This window comes from Myxocyprinus asiaticus, chromosome 38 (genome assembly GCF_019703515.2).
Source record: "Myxocyprinus asiaticus isolate MX2 ecotype Aquarium Trade chromosome 38, UBuf_Myxa_2, whole genome shotgun sequence".
Lineage (NCBI taxonomy): Eukaryota > Metazoa > Chordata > Actinopteri > Cypriniformes > Catostomidae > Myxocyprinus > Myxocyprinus asiaticus.
Window position 1 is genome coordinate 23,772,416 of NC_059381.1, and position 17,738 is coordinate 23,790,153.

Below are 17,738 nucleotides of genomic sequence, written 5' to 3' on the forward strand. Positions count from 1 at the left end.
TGAACACACATTAACTGATCAGTGCAATCTGAAGAGCATAACAAATCACTCCAACCCACTTTTCATCTTTTCCATGCTTCCCCACTTTATATGAGTTTTTAATGACAACAATAATAAATAAAACCACCATCATTTGTCACATCTCTCCATGGATTTTGTATTTCGCAGTCATACAGTTCTTTATCACGATCTTTGTTTTTTGAGGTTTTATTGTTGCCCCAGTAGCCTGTTATCTTTCATGGCACAGATTCAACCTGAGGCCTGTATAAAGGGAATTGAGCAACACACTGACTCAGCTGAATCAGTACAATAGAAGAACTCTCCTGACTATACATATGAGAATGGTGGTCGTGGGCATAAATGTGTTTACTGTAAATGTATATATCTTTTTGAAAGGAGCATTAAACATCTGTTTTTCTCTTTTTGCCTTGTACCAAAATTTGTGCCTTGTTGTTCTTTATGAAAACCTCATGTTGCATATTTTATTTGTGAATAATAGCGCATCCAAGCACCAAACTTGAATAAATGCAACAAACTGCTGATTTAATATGAACACAGGTATCTGAAGACAGCACTGCATGTTTTTGTCATTTGGGTGATCAGGGCAATTACCTCATTCTTCAGGACTGACGAATGGTTTGTGGTTATCACCGACACCAGCTTCCACATATATAGCAACGTTACACTCTGGCATGTTGAAAAATTTGAACATCAATATAAAATGCACGTAACAGCAAAAGAGAATCCTATAACAAGCCAAAAGCCACTTGAAAACATGAGCTGATAATTTAATTGGTCAAATCGAATGGAAACAGCTGAAATCACTCACCCGTGGCAAGCAATTCTGCAACAATGCTTCACAAGGAATTTATGCAGCATGGGGATGTGACTCAAAAGTTCATGAGTGACAAACACTTAAATGGGTTGATAGTTGGTTAACTCTTATGGTGATCATTGCATTACAGGGGTAGTTCACCCAAAATGAAATTCTGTAATCATTTACTCACCCTAATGCTGTTCCAAACTTGTATGACTTTTAATCTTTTGTGGTACATGAAAGGAGATTTTAGGCAGAATGTTAATCTCAGTCACTATTATCTTTCATTGTACGGCAAAAACACGCAATAAAAGTGAATGGTGACTTACATTCCACCTAATATCTCTTTTATGCGTTCCACAGATGAGAGGAAGTCATACGGGTTTGGAACAACATTAGGGTGAGTAAATGATGACACAATATCATTTTTGAGTGAACTGTCCATTTAAAAGGTATGCTAGATTGCTATCTGTTGTTGTTATTTGGATTCTGAACAAAATTAACAGAATAGGATCCTGTGTTGGCATCTTGGTTGACCTGAAAGTTAGAGGTGGAGAGGCCAAAGGGTCGCAGAATCATGTTTCCCAAGTCCTTTAGCTTACCTGAAAAGAAATAGAACAGATGCTGTAGTTTATATCATCTACATTTAAAAAAAGATCTGAATCTAATATGATTACAGCAAACCACATATACATTTGTAAAGAATGACACTTTTTACACTTAAAGAATAAAAACTCTTAAGAGCTCTTTCCTTGACTACTGCTCTGAGGCTGTGACTGCAGTGAGATCAATATGAGACACAGGAACACCCCTGACTGGCCTCTCATTGTGAGCTGCAGTAAATTCACTGTCCTCTCAGCCTCACAGCAACAGTCTTTACCTAAAACTATAAATCAGTTCCCTACAAGAAAAATAGTGAGTCTGCAATATTTATTTATACCTTCAATGGACAACATTAACACCAACATGTGTTGTAAGAACATTTCACCAGTAATCAGACCATAGAAGATTGTGCGGGAATTATCAAAAGCCCACAAGACTTTGTCTTAAAAGAATATTCTGGGTTCAATAGAAGTTAAGCTTAATCGACAGCATTTGTGGCATAATGTTGATTACCACAAAAATGTATTTTGTCTCATCCCTCCTAGGAAATCAAGGTTACAGTGAGGCACTTACAATGGAAGTGAATGGGGCCAGTTTTTGGAAGGTTTAAAGGCAGAAATGTGATGCTTATAATTTTATAAAAACACTTAATTTATTCTTCTGTTCAAACTCATGTATTATTTGAGCTGTAAAGTTGTTTAAATCATCATTTTAGTGTTTGTTGACATAACAGTGTCATGGATGGCAACACTGTTGTAAAATTGGCTATAACTTTACACAGAAAAGGTTAGTAAGCGATTTTATCAAAATCAATCAATCAAATCAAATCACTTTATTGTCACACAGCCATATACACAAGTGCAATGGTGTGTGAAATTCTTGGATGCAGTTCCGATCAACATAGCAGTCGTGACAGTGATGAGACATATATCAATTTACAATAACATAAAATTAACACAACACAATTTAAACATCTGTTATACACATAATTACACTCAACAATATACAAATAATAACATACACTGTACAGTATACAATACGCTGTTTTTGTTTTTTTAGTTTTTTACTATATAGATACACATTATTCAATAAAATTAAAAATTAAAATATATATAAAAAAAGTATTTATCTATATAGAATGTACAGTATTGTACTGTATTGACATTCAGGCTGTCGGTTGATAGTAAGTTGTTAAGACAGAATATGTATAATAATAATATAATTTATGACAGTCTGGTGTGAGATGTAAGGGTAATAAAGTGCAGTGCTGATGTATATTGATCATGAGAGATCAAGAGTTCAGAAGTCTGATTGCTTGGGGGAAGAAGCTGTCATGGAGTCGGCTGGTGCGGGTCCTGATGCTGCGATACCACCTGCCTGATGGTAGCAGTGAGAACAGCCCATGGCTCGGGTGGCTGGAGTCTCTGATGATCCTCCGAGCTTTTTTCACACATCGCCTTGTACAGGTGCATCTCAATAAATTAGAATGTCGTGGAAAAGTTCATTTATTTCAGTAATTCAACTCAAATTGTGAAACTCGTGTATTAAATAAATTCAGTGCACACAGACTGAAGTAGTTTAAGTCTTTGGTTCTTTTAATTGTGATGATTTTGACTCACATTTAACAAAAACCCACCAATTCACTATCTCAAAAAATTAGAATATGGTGACATGCCAATCAGCTAATCAACTCAAAACACCTGCAAAGGTTTCCTGAGCCTTCAAAATGGTCTCTCAGTTTGGTTCACTAGGCTACACAATCATGGGGAAGACTGCTGATCTGACAGTTGTCCAGAAGACAATCATTGACACCCTTCACAAGGAGGGTAAGCCACAAACATTCATTGCCAAAGAAACTGGCTGTTCACAGAGTGCTGTATCCAAGCTTGTTAACAGAAAGTTGAGTGGAAGGAAAAAGTGTGGAAGAAAAAGATGCACAACCAACCAAGAGAACCGCAGCCTTATGAGGATTGTCAAGCAAAATCGATTCAAGAATTTGGGTGAACTTCATAAGGAATGGACTGAGGCTGGGGTCAAGGCATCAAGAGCCACCACACACAGACATGTCAAGGAATTTGGCTACAGTTGTCGTATTCCTCTTGTTAAGCCACTCCTGAACCACAGACAACGTCAGAGGCGTCTTACCTGGGCTAAGGACAAGAAGAACTGGACTGTTGCCCAGTGGTCCAAAGTCCTCTTTTCAGATGAGAGCAAGTTTTGTATTTCATTTGGAAACCAAGGTCCTAGAGTCTGGAGGAAGGGTGGAGAAGCTCATAGCCCAAGTTGCTTGAAGTCCAGTGTTAAGTTTCCACAGTCTGTGATGATTTGGGGTGCAATGTCATCTGCTGGTGTTGGTCCATTGTGTTTTTTGAAAACCAAAGTCACTGCACCCGTTTACCAAGAAATTTTTGAGCACTTCAGGCTTCCTTCTGCTGACCAGCTTTTTAAAGATGCTGACTTCATTTCCCAGCAGGATTTGGCACCTGCCCACACTGCCAAAAGCACCAAAAGTTGGTTAAATGACCATGGTGTTGGTGTGCTTGACTGGCCAGCAAACTCACCAGACCTGATCCCCATAGAGAATCTATGGGGTATTGTCAAGAGGAAAATGAGAAACAAGAGACCAAAAAATGCAGATGAGCTGAAGGCCACTGTCAAAGAAACCTGGGCTTCCATACCACCTCAGCAGTGCCACAAACTGATCACCTCCATGCCACGCCGAATTGAGGCAGTAATTAAAGCAAAAGGAGCCCCTACCAAGTGTTGAGTACATATACAGTAAATGAACATACTTTCCAGAAGGCCAACAATTCACTAAAAATGTTTTTTTTATTGGTCTTATGATGTATTCTAATTTTTTGAGATAGTGAATTGGTGGGTTTTTGTTAAATGTGAGTCAAAATCATCACAATTAAAAGAACCAAAGACTTAAACTACTTCAGTCTGTGTGCATTGAATTTATTTAATACACGAGTTTCACAATTTGAGTTGAATTACTGAAATAAATGAACTTTTCCACGACATTCTAATTTATTGAGATGCACCTTGTATATATTTCCTGGAGGGAGGGAAGCTCACCTCTGATGATGTGTCTGGCAGTTCGCACCACCCTTTGCAGGGCTTTGCGGTTGTGGGCGGTGCTATTGCCGTACCAGGCGGAGATACAGCCAGTCAGGATGCTCTCCACAGTGCAGGTGTAGAACCGTGTGAGGATGTGGCGGTTCATTCCAAACTTCCTCAGCCGTCTCAGGAAGAAGAGGCGCTGATGAGCCTTCTTCACAACGACTTCAGTGTGGACGGACCATGTGAGTTCCTCAGTGATGTGGACACCCAGGAACTTGAAGCTGCTGACTCTCTCCACTGGTGCTCCATTGATGGTGATGGGACTGTGTTTTCTGTCTTTTCTTCTGAAGTCCACCACAAGCTCCTTTGTCTTACTGACGTTGAGGGAGAGGTTGTGCTCCTGACACCAGTGTGTCAGAGTGTGCACCTCCTCTCTGTAGGCTGTTTCATCATTGTCAGTGATCAGACCTACCACCGTCGTGTCATCAGCAAACTTGATGGCATTGGAGCTATGTGATGCCACACAGTCATGTGTGTACAAGGAATACAGTAGTGGGCTGAGAACACAGCCCTGTGGGGCTCCAGTGTTGAGGATCAGTGATGAGGAGATGGTGCTGCCTATTCTAAGCACCTGGCGTCTGCTTGACAGGAAGTCCAGGATCCAGCTGCACAGCGAGCTGTTTAAGCCCAGAGCCTGGAGTTTCTCATCTAGCTTGGAGGGCACTATGGTGTTGAATGCTGAGCTGTAGTCTACAAACAACATTCTCACATAAGTGTTCTTTTTTTCCAGGTGGGAGAGAGCAGTGTGTATTGTAGATGCAATGGCATCATCAGTGGAGCGGTTGTTGCGGTATGCAAACTGCAGCGGGTCAAGATTGAGTGGCAAGACAGAGCAGATGTAATCTCTGATTTTATCACACTAAAATCATGTTAACTATATTGTTTATGTCTTGTGGCTATACTTTTGAAACATTTTTTAACATTTACAGATTGGCCCCATTCACTTCCATTGTAAGTGCCTCACTGAGCCCAAATTTCTACTTTTTATTTTTTTTAAAGAAATGGAGGGGCGAGTCAAAATAAATTTTTGTGGTAATCAATAACATTTGTCCAACAGGTTTTTTTTCTGCATTGAGTTTAAGTCATGATGAATCTTGTTAGGATGTCTCTGATCTTTGAAGGGGATTTGGTAAGAAAAGGCCAAATTTAAAAAACAATCTTACTCATCATCTCTTCTTTCAGCTTCTCATTGCGCTCTTCAATTTGCTGTGGCAACCTCTGTGGAAGGCATTAGAAAGAGAAATTGAAATTTAGTGACTCTGACAGACACCATGGTTTCTTAACATTGAGGAAGATTAAGTTAAGAACCACATTGAATGTGGACAATTTAATAATTGAGCCTAATAAATCGCAAATATTTGTTCAGTATTTGTAGTACTATCTTTCAGTAATACTCGTGCCCTTTTCAAACGAATCAGACATTGCATTGTTCTACTCTCATGTGAGTAAAATAAAATGTTCATGCAACATACACATCTAATCCGGCCGATAGTGGATTTTGCAAATACCGATAACTAAGGTAGTGGAACAGGCTGATAACCGATTAATCAGTCTATAGTTTTTAAAACTGATTTAGTCTTTCCTTACCATGCAGGGGACAGACATAGATGCTACAAGAGTCCAAAATGAATAAAATCCTATATGCAGTGTTTGTTGTTTAACTAAAATCCCAATAATTACCAAAAAAAGATGAAGATGCATAACGCTCAGTGGGTCTTTTACTATAAACAAGTCCGAAACAGATTGAAGACATTGCTCTGTTACAATGATCTATTATGAAGTACTTACCAAATTAAGCTTTTATAGCCTATATATTTCACCAGATGAGGTTTAATGAGGAATAAGGCTTATTATTGTTCACAACCCTGCTGGAAAATCCAGCTTAAGCTGGTAGCTGTGTTTTGGAACGTGGTAGCTGGTCCAAGCTGATCATGAGCTGGTTGACCAGCTACATTCTTCCAAAAACCAGCTTGACCACATTGAGCTGGTATGACAAAGCTGGTAGCTGGCCTCCCAGCTCGGACCAGCTAATGACCAACTTGAACCAGCTAAAGGCCAGCTTGGACCAGAAATAAATTAAAAAATAAAATAAAGTTCCATTAGGGAAGATATGAAGTTGGAGACACAATTTACGTTTTCATATAGTTGCATTTTCGTTTGCATGCCCTCGCTTCGATTTAGAACACTTGACTACCTAATCAAAATAACTAAATATGCATTGAAGTGAGGATAAAACAGATGAATATTGTTAATGATGACAGATTTAGATGAAGCAAATCCCCACATTGTTTTTATTTCACCTCTAGAGGCTGCTGTTATACTGTAGAATCAAGCCGTTCTAACTGTACAATTCTTTCGTACCAGCTACAGAGGAATACCAAGGAAAAAAACAAACATATTAAACTATCCGCAACTATTGATAGTTCCAAAAAAACAACACAGATTAATCTGTAAAACCGATTTACCAATCTACCTCTACATCTAATGACGAACATACTCAAGTAACCAAACTGAGGACCTCATGACACTCACCATACACGCCTCTCTAGCTGCAGAAATGCTCGGGTCTTTCTCAAAGACAGTCTTGTAGTCCTCTAGGGCTTCATCAAGCTTGTCTGTCTTCTCATAGAGTTCTGCTCTCCGTAGAATGGCACGAACATAATTTGGATTCAGTTCTATGGCTGTGGAAGACATGACACAAAAGTTGTTTTCTCAACTGCCTTCGTTTCATGGTTTCAATTCAGTTCAAATGTCAAATTGAATACCAGAAGAAAAGGAAATATGGAAATACAACAGTGTAACAGCAACTAACTATACACAGAAAACATGTTCTGTGTATACTGTCTTTTCTAGCACTAGGTGAGCAGGACTGTGCAGACTAGATTCAATGGATTCTTATCACTTTTCCAGGTTTGGAAAGCGGAGGTATACTACAGCAGGGTAAACTTCTATATTGGTGAATGAGAGGCCACAGCAAATCCCATTTTTGCATTTCCATTTGAAAATCCACTATTACTTTTTCAAGACTGGAAAAATATTTGAGAAAACAAAAGAATTTGCAGCAGTGGTGAGGTGACCAGTTTTTACAAATGAATGCCAGCGTAATATAACACAATGTATAGTGTTATACATTTTCATTATATAATTAAAAAATGGAAAATAAAATATTATAAAAGATTTTTTATATACAGTACAGCAAGATTTACACTGCTAATAATCCCACCTTTAGAACAGTCTCTGATAGCATCCTTCTTTTTATCCTGTAAGATAAAGTGAAAAATATGCATTAATAAAATAATGTTTAAATAATTAAAAACAAAAGATACTGGACAAAAAAATTATACAATTTCAGCATTTAAAATATTGTTGTCACATCAAGATATTATTACATTGGTTCCAAAATAACAGAGCAAAAATTCCTTTTAATTCATTTTATTTTATTAAAATGTAATTTATTTCAGAACAGTAACTTCATTAATCACCATACAAAAACAAAACAAAAAGGAAAACAAAAAAGAGGGGAAAAAAACAAGCTTTTTTTTCCTACTTAATACACAAAAAAAAAAAAAAAAGATTGTATTCAGAGAATTGTGTATATATGATTTTGCACTGTATCTGTGCAGTTCAGTACAGTAACTAAACACTGTGTGTCCTCAGAAAACATGTCTTTAAACATACCTGAATCTATATATCGAAGTTCATAGAAACAAAACCATTTCAGAAAATAAAACAAATATGCTTTAAAAAAAACTATACAAAAACAACCAAATGCTGGAGAGAACGATCACCTGATGCAAGCGTGCAGCAGCTCGATTAGAGAAAAGGATGGATCTCTCTTTGCTGTAGCACACAGGACAGACCTGCAGAGCGGCTGTGTAAGACTCTTCAGCTTCTACATGTTCTGTAAACATTCAAATGTCAGCAGCTTATCCATACAAACAACAACATAGACAGATGACACAGCCTCCTTTGAAAAGCAGGGATGTGCTAAAAGACATTTTCATATTCAACAAGTTGGTGGGTTTTCTGAACAACCGGAACTATCATAAATTCTGTCATTATTTACTCGCCCTCACGTGGTTCCAAACAAGAAAGACTTTTTTTTCTATGGAACCTTGGAAAGATGTTGTTAAGCAGAATGACAGCCTCAGTCACCATTCACTTTTATTGTATGGACAACAGATTAAATGAAAGTGAGCATGTGACTGAGGCTAAAATTTCACCTAACACTTTGTTCTAAGCAGACGTGAAGTGATAAGATTCTAGAGACAAGCAATCTGTCTGTTCACACTAGGCGCGATGTGACAGCGATTTTCGTACACTAACATGTTGATAAATGACAATAAAAACAGAACGGTAAGACAGAATGGTCTGTTTATTGAACGCAACTCATTTTCTCACTGAAGCTGTCTATGGGAATATACTTTCTACGGTAAACCCAGAGGGGATAAATACACAATCACACACACACACATTTTGTGTTCCATAGAAGAAGTTGTATTGGTTTGGAACGACATGGAGGTGAGTAAATTCTGACAGAATTTTCATTTTTGGGTGAACTAGACATTTAAAAGCACTTAAAGGGATAGTTCACCCGAAAATGAAAATTCTCTCATCATTTACTCACCCCATGCCATCTATGTATGACTTTCTTTCTTCTGCTGAACAAAATCAAAGATTTTTAGCAGAATATCTCAGCTCTGTATTTCCATACAATGCAAGTGAATGGTGGGCGGAACTTTTAAGGGTCAAAAAGCACATAAAGGCAGCATAAAAGTAATCCATAAGACTCCAGTGGTTTAATCCAGGTCTTCTGAAGTAATATGATAGGTGTGGGTGATAAACAGATACATATTTAAGTCCTTTTTTACAATAAATCTCCACTTTCACTTCCATATTCTTCTTCTTTTGTTTTTGGTGATTCACATTCTTCATGCCTATTGCCACCTACTGGGCAGGGAGGAGATTTTGAAGTAAAAAAGGACATCAATATTGATTTTATGGATTACTTTTATGCTGCATTTATGTGCATTATGGACCTTCAAAGTTTTGGCCACCTTTCACTTGCATTGTATGAACCTAGAGAACTGAAATATTCTTCTAAAAATCTTTGTATGCGTTCAGCTTAAGAAAGAAAGTTATACACATCTGGGATGGCATGAGGGTGAGTAAATGATTAGAGAAATTTCATTTTTGGGTGAACTATCGCTTTATCTGATTTAAAAAAAAAAAAAAAGTAAATGGACAACATGAACAGTCTTACCGCCACTCTTGAACTGGGCATTGCCCTTCTCCTTCAGCTCTAAGCTCTCCTTTCTTCTGCTCTGTGATTGGAGCAAATAAAACATCATTGGTCACCAAGCAACAGTTGAGAGCCACTCAAAACCATTATGCACAATGATAGCAAAAATGATTCAGGAGTACAGGCAGAACAGCAGTTTTTTTTTAAGAAGAATAAAGCTCACTTCTTTCTCTACTTCTGTCAGGTCTTTCTCTAACTCACAAAGGTATTCCTCATCATACTCGGTCACGCTGACTGTTTCTTTAAACTCTGAATCCGAGTCACTCCCCATCTTATCATTGTCCTCTGCAAATCTCTCCCATTTCTCCTGTTCTTTGTTATTGTCTTCCCCAAATCCTGGGTCTATTCCCATTGAGTCCTCATGTCCTTCAGAATCCTCTGCTGATGTGTTACCCAAACACGATCGGTCAGTGGCATCCATGTTTCCCAGTCTCTCTGTTTTAGAGTTGTCTTTTTCTGTCCCGGCATCTGATTCCAGTCTATCGTTCTGAGCCACCTCTGTGAGTTTTACGTCAGTGTGTCCCACCTGTAATGTATCTTCTGCAGCTAACATGTCCTCACAGTCATAGAAGCTGTCTTCCTCCTTGTCTGTAGTGTTTCCCCTGCTCTCTGACACATTCAAGGTGTCTGCCATGGTGGCTGAGAGTGTCTCAGTCTCAGTCTCCCTCTCCATCTGGAGATGACATCAAATTACTCTAATTCGGCCAAACCTAAAAAGTTTGAAATCTTAAATAATCATACATTTCTATAAAACTAAAAGCATATAACATGCCCATTTAATTTATATCAGACTGACTTAGGATTCCCCTTTGTTCTATTAGACTGCCACTTGGAATGCTTTACAGCAAGTACTTCATAATCTCATAAAAATATATAAGTTTGTACTATTTAGCTAAAAGTATGTTAATATTTGAGCGTACTTTCTTAAACTTGTCTCAACTGGTTTTGCTGACTCGCCCTATTGTCATCAATAATTGTCATGCTTAGTTTAAAACCTGGCATAGCTCGTAACACACTTAATATACACTACAATGTCTGTATTAGATTTAAAAAAGAAAAGAGGAACAACAATATTCGACAATGAAATATAGTAGTTTGCATTAACTGATTCTGACAAAACACAATTAGCACATGTGTTAACAAGGTTGATTTCCTTTCACCAGCTCTATACTTTGCTACGACAGCATTATTTGAAAGGCTTCATTACATTTAAGTCCGCAATTCCTATGAGAAAAATAAATTTAACGGGAAACAGTTTAAACAAAAACATTTACTCAGCACTTCGTTCTTACCTTCTAGAAATGAACCATAACGTCTCTTCCGGTTCATCGGTCTTTCGCTGCGTGACGTATGTGTAGCAAAGGATTCTGGGACATGTAGTACGAATAGATTACGTAAAAAATGTAGTACAATTAGACGGTTGTGATTAGGATGTGCTGTTGTGTTGTTACATTTTTTATTTATATGCATGATACACACAAAAAAGTTACAAAAGTGTGTATAAATGTAGTAGCAACTCATATTTTGTTGTGGTAATTTTTGTAAGGGGCAGATATATGCTTCGTTTACGTCTTGTCGGAATTACGAATGACAACTCTGAGGTTCTACTAGGAGCTATTCACATCCTGAAACCTCGGAAGTTATTTGTTTCTATGAAGACTATAAAATAGCATAACTCCGCAGTCACATAGACATTCTATGGCCAATACACTGGTGAGGAGACCAGGCTGTTTTTTTTTTAATGGATGTCTGTGGAGGAGATGCTTCCTTGTGCTGAATAAACTGCTTTTGTGATGAAACAGCTTATCACTTAATGAATTGACCGCCTGTACACTAATCTTCAACATGTTTTACACTAAACAAGTTTACTATGATAAAATTGCAGAGAAGACACAGACAATTTTGCGATGGGTAGGTGTCAGTTTACGGCTCTCCCCATTTATTTGTATGGTATCCACAAAGGGTGACTTACTCCCTTGTGAAAAACGAGAGTTCATGCAAATTCGCCACTGATAATTTTCACATGCAAAAGAGCTTTGCGGCAAACTTGCAGCAAATTGTCCATTGCCAAAGGTTTGCCCCAGGTTCACCACTACCGGCAAAAAGCTGCAAACTTCTGGCAAACATTTGTGGCAAATCAAAAGCTCATTTGCATGTGAAAATATGAGCGGCAAGTTTGTGGCAAGTTTAGATTTTTTGTAAGGGGTCATAACAGGCTAGTTGACTGTTACGCTCTCTGGTAGCATCATGATGGCACCGCGGATGTGTGTGGAGCGCTCCTATTGTTTTGTTGTTTTTCCTGTGTTTAGTAATCTTTTTCCAGTCAGTTTTACCAGAGACGAACTGCTGAACATTCGACAGCATATACCAGACAGTCTTTTCCCGGTTTTGCTAGACATTTTAGTTGGAGGCGTGGCTTTGTTGTTCAGGAGACGCAGGCGAGGTAGACGAGCCGGTGTGCTGGTCAAACTCCGTTGGCGGGGCTTTCGAACAATGCTGCCGAGCATTCATCTTGTGAATCTCCGCTCTCTTCCTAACAAAATGGACAAACTACATCTCCTCACCTGCACAAACATGGACTTTTCAACCTCTGCTGCCTTGTGCTTCACAGAAACCTGGTGAGTGAAGCCATTCCGGACAGCACGTTACATCTGCCGGGCTTTCAGCTATTCAGAGCGCATCGCATCGCAGAGTTAACGGGGAAAATGAGAGGCGGTGGAACATGCTTTTATATCAATGAATGTTGGTGTACAGATGTAACAACGTTAAAGAAGATGTGCTGTCCTAATTTGGAAGCGCTCTTTATTAACTGTCAGCCTTTCTACTCACCGCGGGAGTTTACCTCGTTTATTCTGGTGAGTGTTTACATCACGTCAAACGCGTGTTTGAACGCGGCGCTGCAACAGCTGGCTGATCAAATCACAAACACAGAACAACAATACACGGACTCAGTTATTATTATTCATGGGGATTTTAACAAAGCAAATCTCATACCTGAACTGCCCAAATACAAACAGCACATTACATGCCCCACCAGAGACAGAAATATACTGGATCACTGCTACACAACAATAAAGGATGCATATCGCTCTGTCCCTAGAGCAGCTTTGGGACTCTCTGATCACTGTCTGGTTCATCTTCTTCCAACCTACAGGCAGAAATTAAAATAAACCAAGCCAGTAGTAAGGACTGTAAAGTGATGGACCAATGAATCAGAGCTGGAACTACAAGCCTACTTTGATTGCACGGATTGGAGTGTTTTTGAGGCTGCAGCCACAGACCTGGACGAGCTCACATATACTGTTACATCATATATCAGTTTCTGTGAGGATATGTGCATTCCTACTGGGACTTATTTAAAGTTCAACAATGACAAACCATGGTTTACAGCAGAGCTTAGGCAGCTTCGTCAGGCCAAAGAGGATGCTTACAGGGGTGGGGATAAAGTATTTTACAATCAGGCCAGGAACACACTGAATAAGGAAATCAGATTGGCTAAAAGGAGATACTCTGAGAAGCTGAAAAACAAGTTTTCAGCTAATGACCCTGCATCAGTGTGGAGTGGCATGAAACAACTCACAAATTACAGGACTCCTGCCCCCAACGCTGTAGGGAACCAACAACTGGCTGACGACCTGAATGTGTTCTACTGCAGATTTGAAAGGCCCAATCTCGCACCCCGCACCCACTCTGACCTTCACTTCACACAAACACCAACACCTCCTGCAACCCCCCTTCAGGCCCAGATGGCGTCTCACCAGCGTGTCTTCGATCCTGTTCTAACCAGCTGGCCCCCATCTTCACACAGATCTTCAATAGATCACTGGAGCAGTGTGAAGTCCCATGCTGCTTCAAACGCTTAATCATTATTCCTGTCCCAAAGAAACCAAAAATCACAGGACTTAATGACTACAGACCTGTCGCCCTGACGTCTGTGGTCATGAAATCATATGAGAGACTGGTGTTGGCCCACCTGAAGAACATCACTGGACCCTTTCTAGATCCCTTTCAATTTGCTTATCGAGCAAACAGGTCTGTGGATGATGCAGTCAACATGGGATTGCATCATATCCTGCAACATCTGGACAGACCAGGGACATATGCAAGGATCCTTTTTTGGAATTCAGTTCGGCTTTCAACACCATCATCCCAGCTATACTCCAGAATAAATTACACCAACTCTCTGTTCCCATGTCTATCTGTCAGTGGATTACCCGCTTTCTGACAGACAGGCAGCAGCTTGTGAGACAGGGGAAACTCACTTCCAGCACCTGTACAATCAGCACTGGTGCCCCCCAGGGATGTGTGCTCTGCACACTACTCTTCTCCCTCTACACCAATGTCTGCATCGCCAAGGACCCCTCTGTCAAGCTCCTGAAGTTTGCAGACGACACCACTGTCATCGGCCTCATCCGAGATCACGATGAGTCTGCATACAGAAAGGAGGTTGCACAGCTGGCTGTCTGGTGCAGTCAAAACAACCTTGAGCTGAACACGCTCAAAATGGTGGAGATGATTGTAGACTTTAGGAGGAACCCACCAACACTGTGGCAGCAGTGGAATCATTCAGGTTCCTGGGCACAACCATCTCACAGGACCTGAAATGGGAGACACACATTGACTCCATTGTGAAAAAGGCCCAGTAGAGGTTGTACTTCCTTCGCCAGCTGAGGAAGTTCAACCTGCCACAGGCGCTGCTGATACAGTTCTACTCAGCGGTCATTGAGTCTGTCCTCTGCAGTTCAATAACTGTCTGGTTTGGTTCAGCTACGAAATCAGACATCAGAAGACTACAAAGGACAGTTCGGACTGCTGAGAGGATTATTGGTTGCCTGACACCCCCCCCCCCAATCAAGAACTATACACTTCCAGAGTGAGGAAAAAGGCTGGAAAAATCACTCTGGACCCCACTCACCCTCCCCACTACCTTTTTGAACTGTTGCCTTCTGGCCGACACTTCAGAGCTCTGAGCACCAGAACCATCAGGCACAGGAACAGTTTTTTCCCTCAGGCTATCCATCTCATGAACAGTTAAATTGCCCCATTGAGCAATAACTATGTGCAATACACAGTTTAGTCTTTTTTATATTTATCCAACACATCCAACCTCTTCTGCCATTTCATTCCTCTGAAGAAAAAAAACAAAACATTTGCACTGTACATAACAGATTGTATTAGACTGCACTACGTATGGGTATGTGTGTATGCATATGTGTGTCTGTGTGTGTATGTACGTATGTGTATAACTATTTTTTATTTTTTATTATTATCTATGTCTTGCTGCTGTTTTTGTATTGTTTTTGTATTGTTGTACACTGGAATCTCCTGTCACCAAGACAAATTCCTTGAATGTGTAAGCATACTTGGCAATAAAGCTGATTTATAGCTGATTCTGATTCTGGTAAAAACGCGGAGGTTGTTCTATAGTTATAGAAGATCTCTGGCCGAAACAGCTTTGTTGTTGATAACAGCAAAATATTTATCATCACATTAGTTTATTTATGCACCAATGTACTCAAAAAATGAATTTATTACCTTAATTTAATTTAAGAAAGTTTTTACAATAAATTTTATTAAATTACTTCTAATTAGGCTAATTCAGTTTCATTAATCCAACATAATTTAGTTGGATTAGGTCAAATCAATTTACTATAGTTGGTTTAACTCAACTTTGTTAGGTTAATCAAACTTATTTTCTTATGTTGGTCTAATGTAAATTTAAATGTCTTATGTTGGTTCAAATGAATATTTTTGTAATTTTTTTTATTGTTAGTATATGCCAGGTGAGCAAGTGTAAGGACAGTGAAACTGTTGCACTGTCAGTTTGATAGCAACTGCTTATACACACACACACACACACACACACAAAAGAAAATTCACTGAACTTAATTAAATTGTGGAAAACTTTACTACGCAATTAAATATTTTTTTCCAACAAAAAAATAAACGGTTTGAACTGACTTGTTCTAGTTATACAAACTGAAATTCATTTTGTAAAACAAATTAGATAACATCTAATTAATTGTCTTAAGTTGGTCCAAATAAATTAATTTGATTAACCATTAGTATATGCCAAGTGAGCAAGTTTAATGACAGCGAAACTGTTGCACTATCAGTTTGATAGCAACTGCTTACAGAGCTAAGCAGCACTCAAATCAAACATCACCAAAAGTGAGAGTTCATCCTCAACCTAAGAACAAGCGCCAATCTTCACCACAATAGTAACAATCAAAAACTCCAGCCTAACAAACAATCCTTTTAAATGCCAATATAACACAACATTTAACATGAACAATCTCTTCCTATATATCTTACTCAAAAATGCATAAAATAACACTTAGTTTCAACATTTGTTCACACCATCCAGTCCCCTGCAAAGCATGCTGGGAAATGGAAATCCCCTGCCCAGTTTCATCAATGCAACAAAAAATATTAATGTAGACCTTACTCAAATGGATTAATTAAATTTACATTTTACAAATTTAATTGAATTTAACATAATGAATTTATGTTAAGATAAAATGTTCTAGAATTGTGTTGCTTTAGTTAATTTTAATTAAGAAAAGTGAACAACCTGCACATTTATTTTTTTTTGTAAAAAATAATAAGTGTATATGTTTTTGCAAAATGTTTAAGAACAAAGAAAATGCTCCAGTTAATGATAGCATAATAAAATGCCATATCAAACAGAAATATGTGCTCACTACCTAAAAAAGGTTGAGGCTGCTGCCATATTTACATGACGTCATGACTGTCAAGTCGAATACAATTCTGAGTTTACAACTTGAAATTTCAAGTTCTTCAAGACGTGAATGCTTTATGTACCTATATTTCCAAAAAATCATAGTTACTACTATTTCAAAATGACAAAAGAAGAAATTAAATATAATGACAGAAATAGGCAATTTTGAGCATCTTTGACTGTTTAAGGGAGATTTCATATCAGTTAATTATGGTTTTTATCATAGTAGCAATAAATATAGTAGGCTAACTAAAAATAACAATTAAATTTTGGTGGAAACTATGGCTATCATGGCAATTGTTTGTAGGGCACACATTTTGTTTTGTTTGTCTACTTTGCATGTGTGACTGTTGTTAACAACGTTAATGTGCAACATTGGTGCTCTAAAGGAGGCCAGCAGCACAGGAATACTCTCTTACATGACAGCCAGGGATTTGGCAGTCTTTTTCACCCACTTCCGATTGGGCAACTTGATGTGTTAGGAGCTATGAGAATGATATGGCAGACAGTCCTGGCTCATACTGCCTTAAGCTCCATGGCTGTCTCTGGCTTGCCTTTGGGCCACCTGGTAGATCCTGGCATGACAGAAAACCATAAAACATGCTGATAAGAAGAAACTGGCTGTAAAACTTAACATGGGATGCTTACAAAGGGGCACATATATTTTTAGTGTGTGACTTCTCGTTTTCCACTGACAGCACTGAATGTCCACCAGTGAAAATAAAAGGACAGGGAAGAACCAAGATAGCAACAGATGTCTGGTTGCATGTGTGTGTGTGTGTGTGTGTGTGTGTGTGTGACATCCTGGTATGCTCATGCAGGGTCTTGTGATACATGTGATAGTTAAATATAGTGACAGTGCCAATGGAAATCCCCCCAAAATGGCCAGCAGGCCATCACACTGAATAGCATCATAAGCATTGCTACCAGGACATTGACAGCCAATAGAAGTACTTGAAGTATGAAAGTAAACAAAGAAATTAAAATGAGAAACTTGACTACCAGTGCACTGTGATACAAATTTGAAAGTGAACAGCAGTCTTTATTCACCCGGCTGATACAGCTAAAAGTAAAAAAAAAAAAATATATATATATATATATATATATATATTCAATATTTATCCATTAGAGCACAGCAGTAATCAATCATT

The 17,738-nt window shown here is 38.6% G+C and overlaps 1 protein-coding gene across 2 annotated transcripts; it reads right to left on the minus strand.

Moving 5' to 3' along the window:
* Positions 1-772: 772 nt before the first annotated feature.
* On the minus strand, positions 773-11,207 carry LOC127428425 (tetratricopeptide repeat protein 1-like). 2 transcript variants are annotated; one of them, XM_051676780.1, is made up of 8 exons: positions 11,138-11,207; positions 10,009-10,555; positions 9,807-9,867; positions 8,332-8,444; positions 7,767-7,803; positions 7,076-7,224; positions 5,707-5,761; positions 773-1,419 (listed from the first exon to the last, which is right to left on the minus strand). In XM_051676780.1, the coding sequence occupies exons 2-8, from the start codon at positions 10,516-10,518 to the stop codon at positions 1,283-1,285; spliced, it is 1,062 nt and encodes a 353-aa protein (XP_051532740.1). In that variant the 5' UTR covers positions 10,519-10,555; positions 11,138-11,207; the 3' UTR covers positions 773-1,282. The 2 variants fall into 2 exon arrangements, with proteins under 2 accessions (XP_051532740.1, XP_051532741.1); XM_051676781.1 differs by having other exon boundaries at positions 10,009-10,518; positions 11,138-11,187.
* Positions 11,208-17,738: the final 6,531 nt, after the last annotated feature.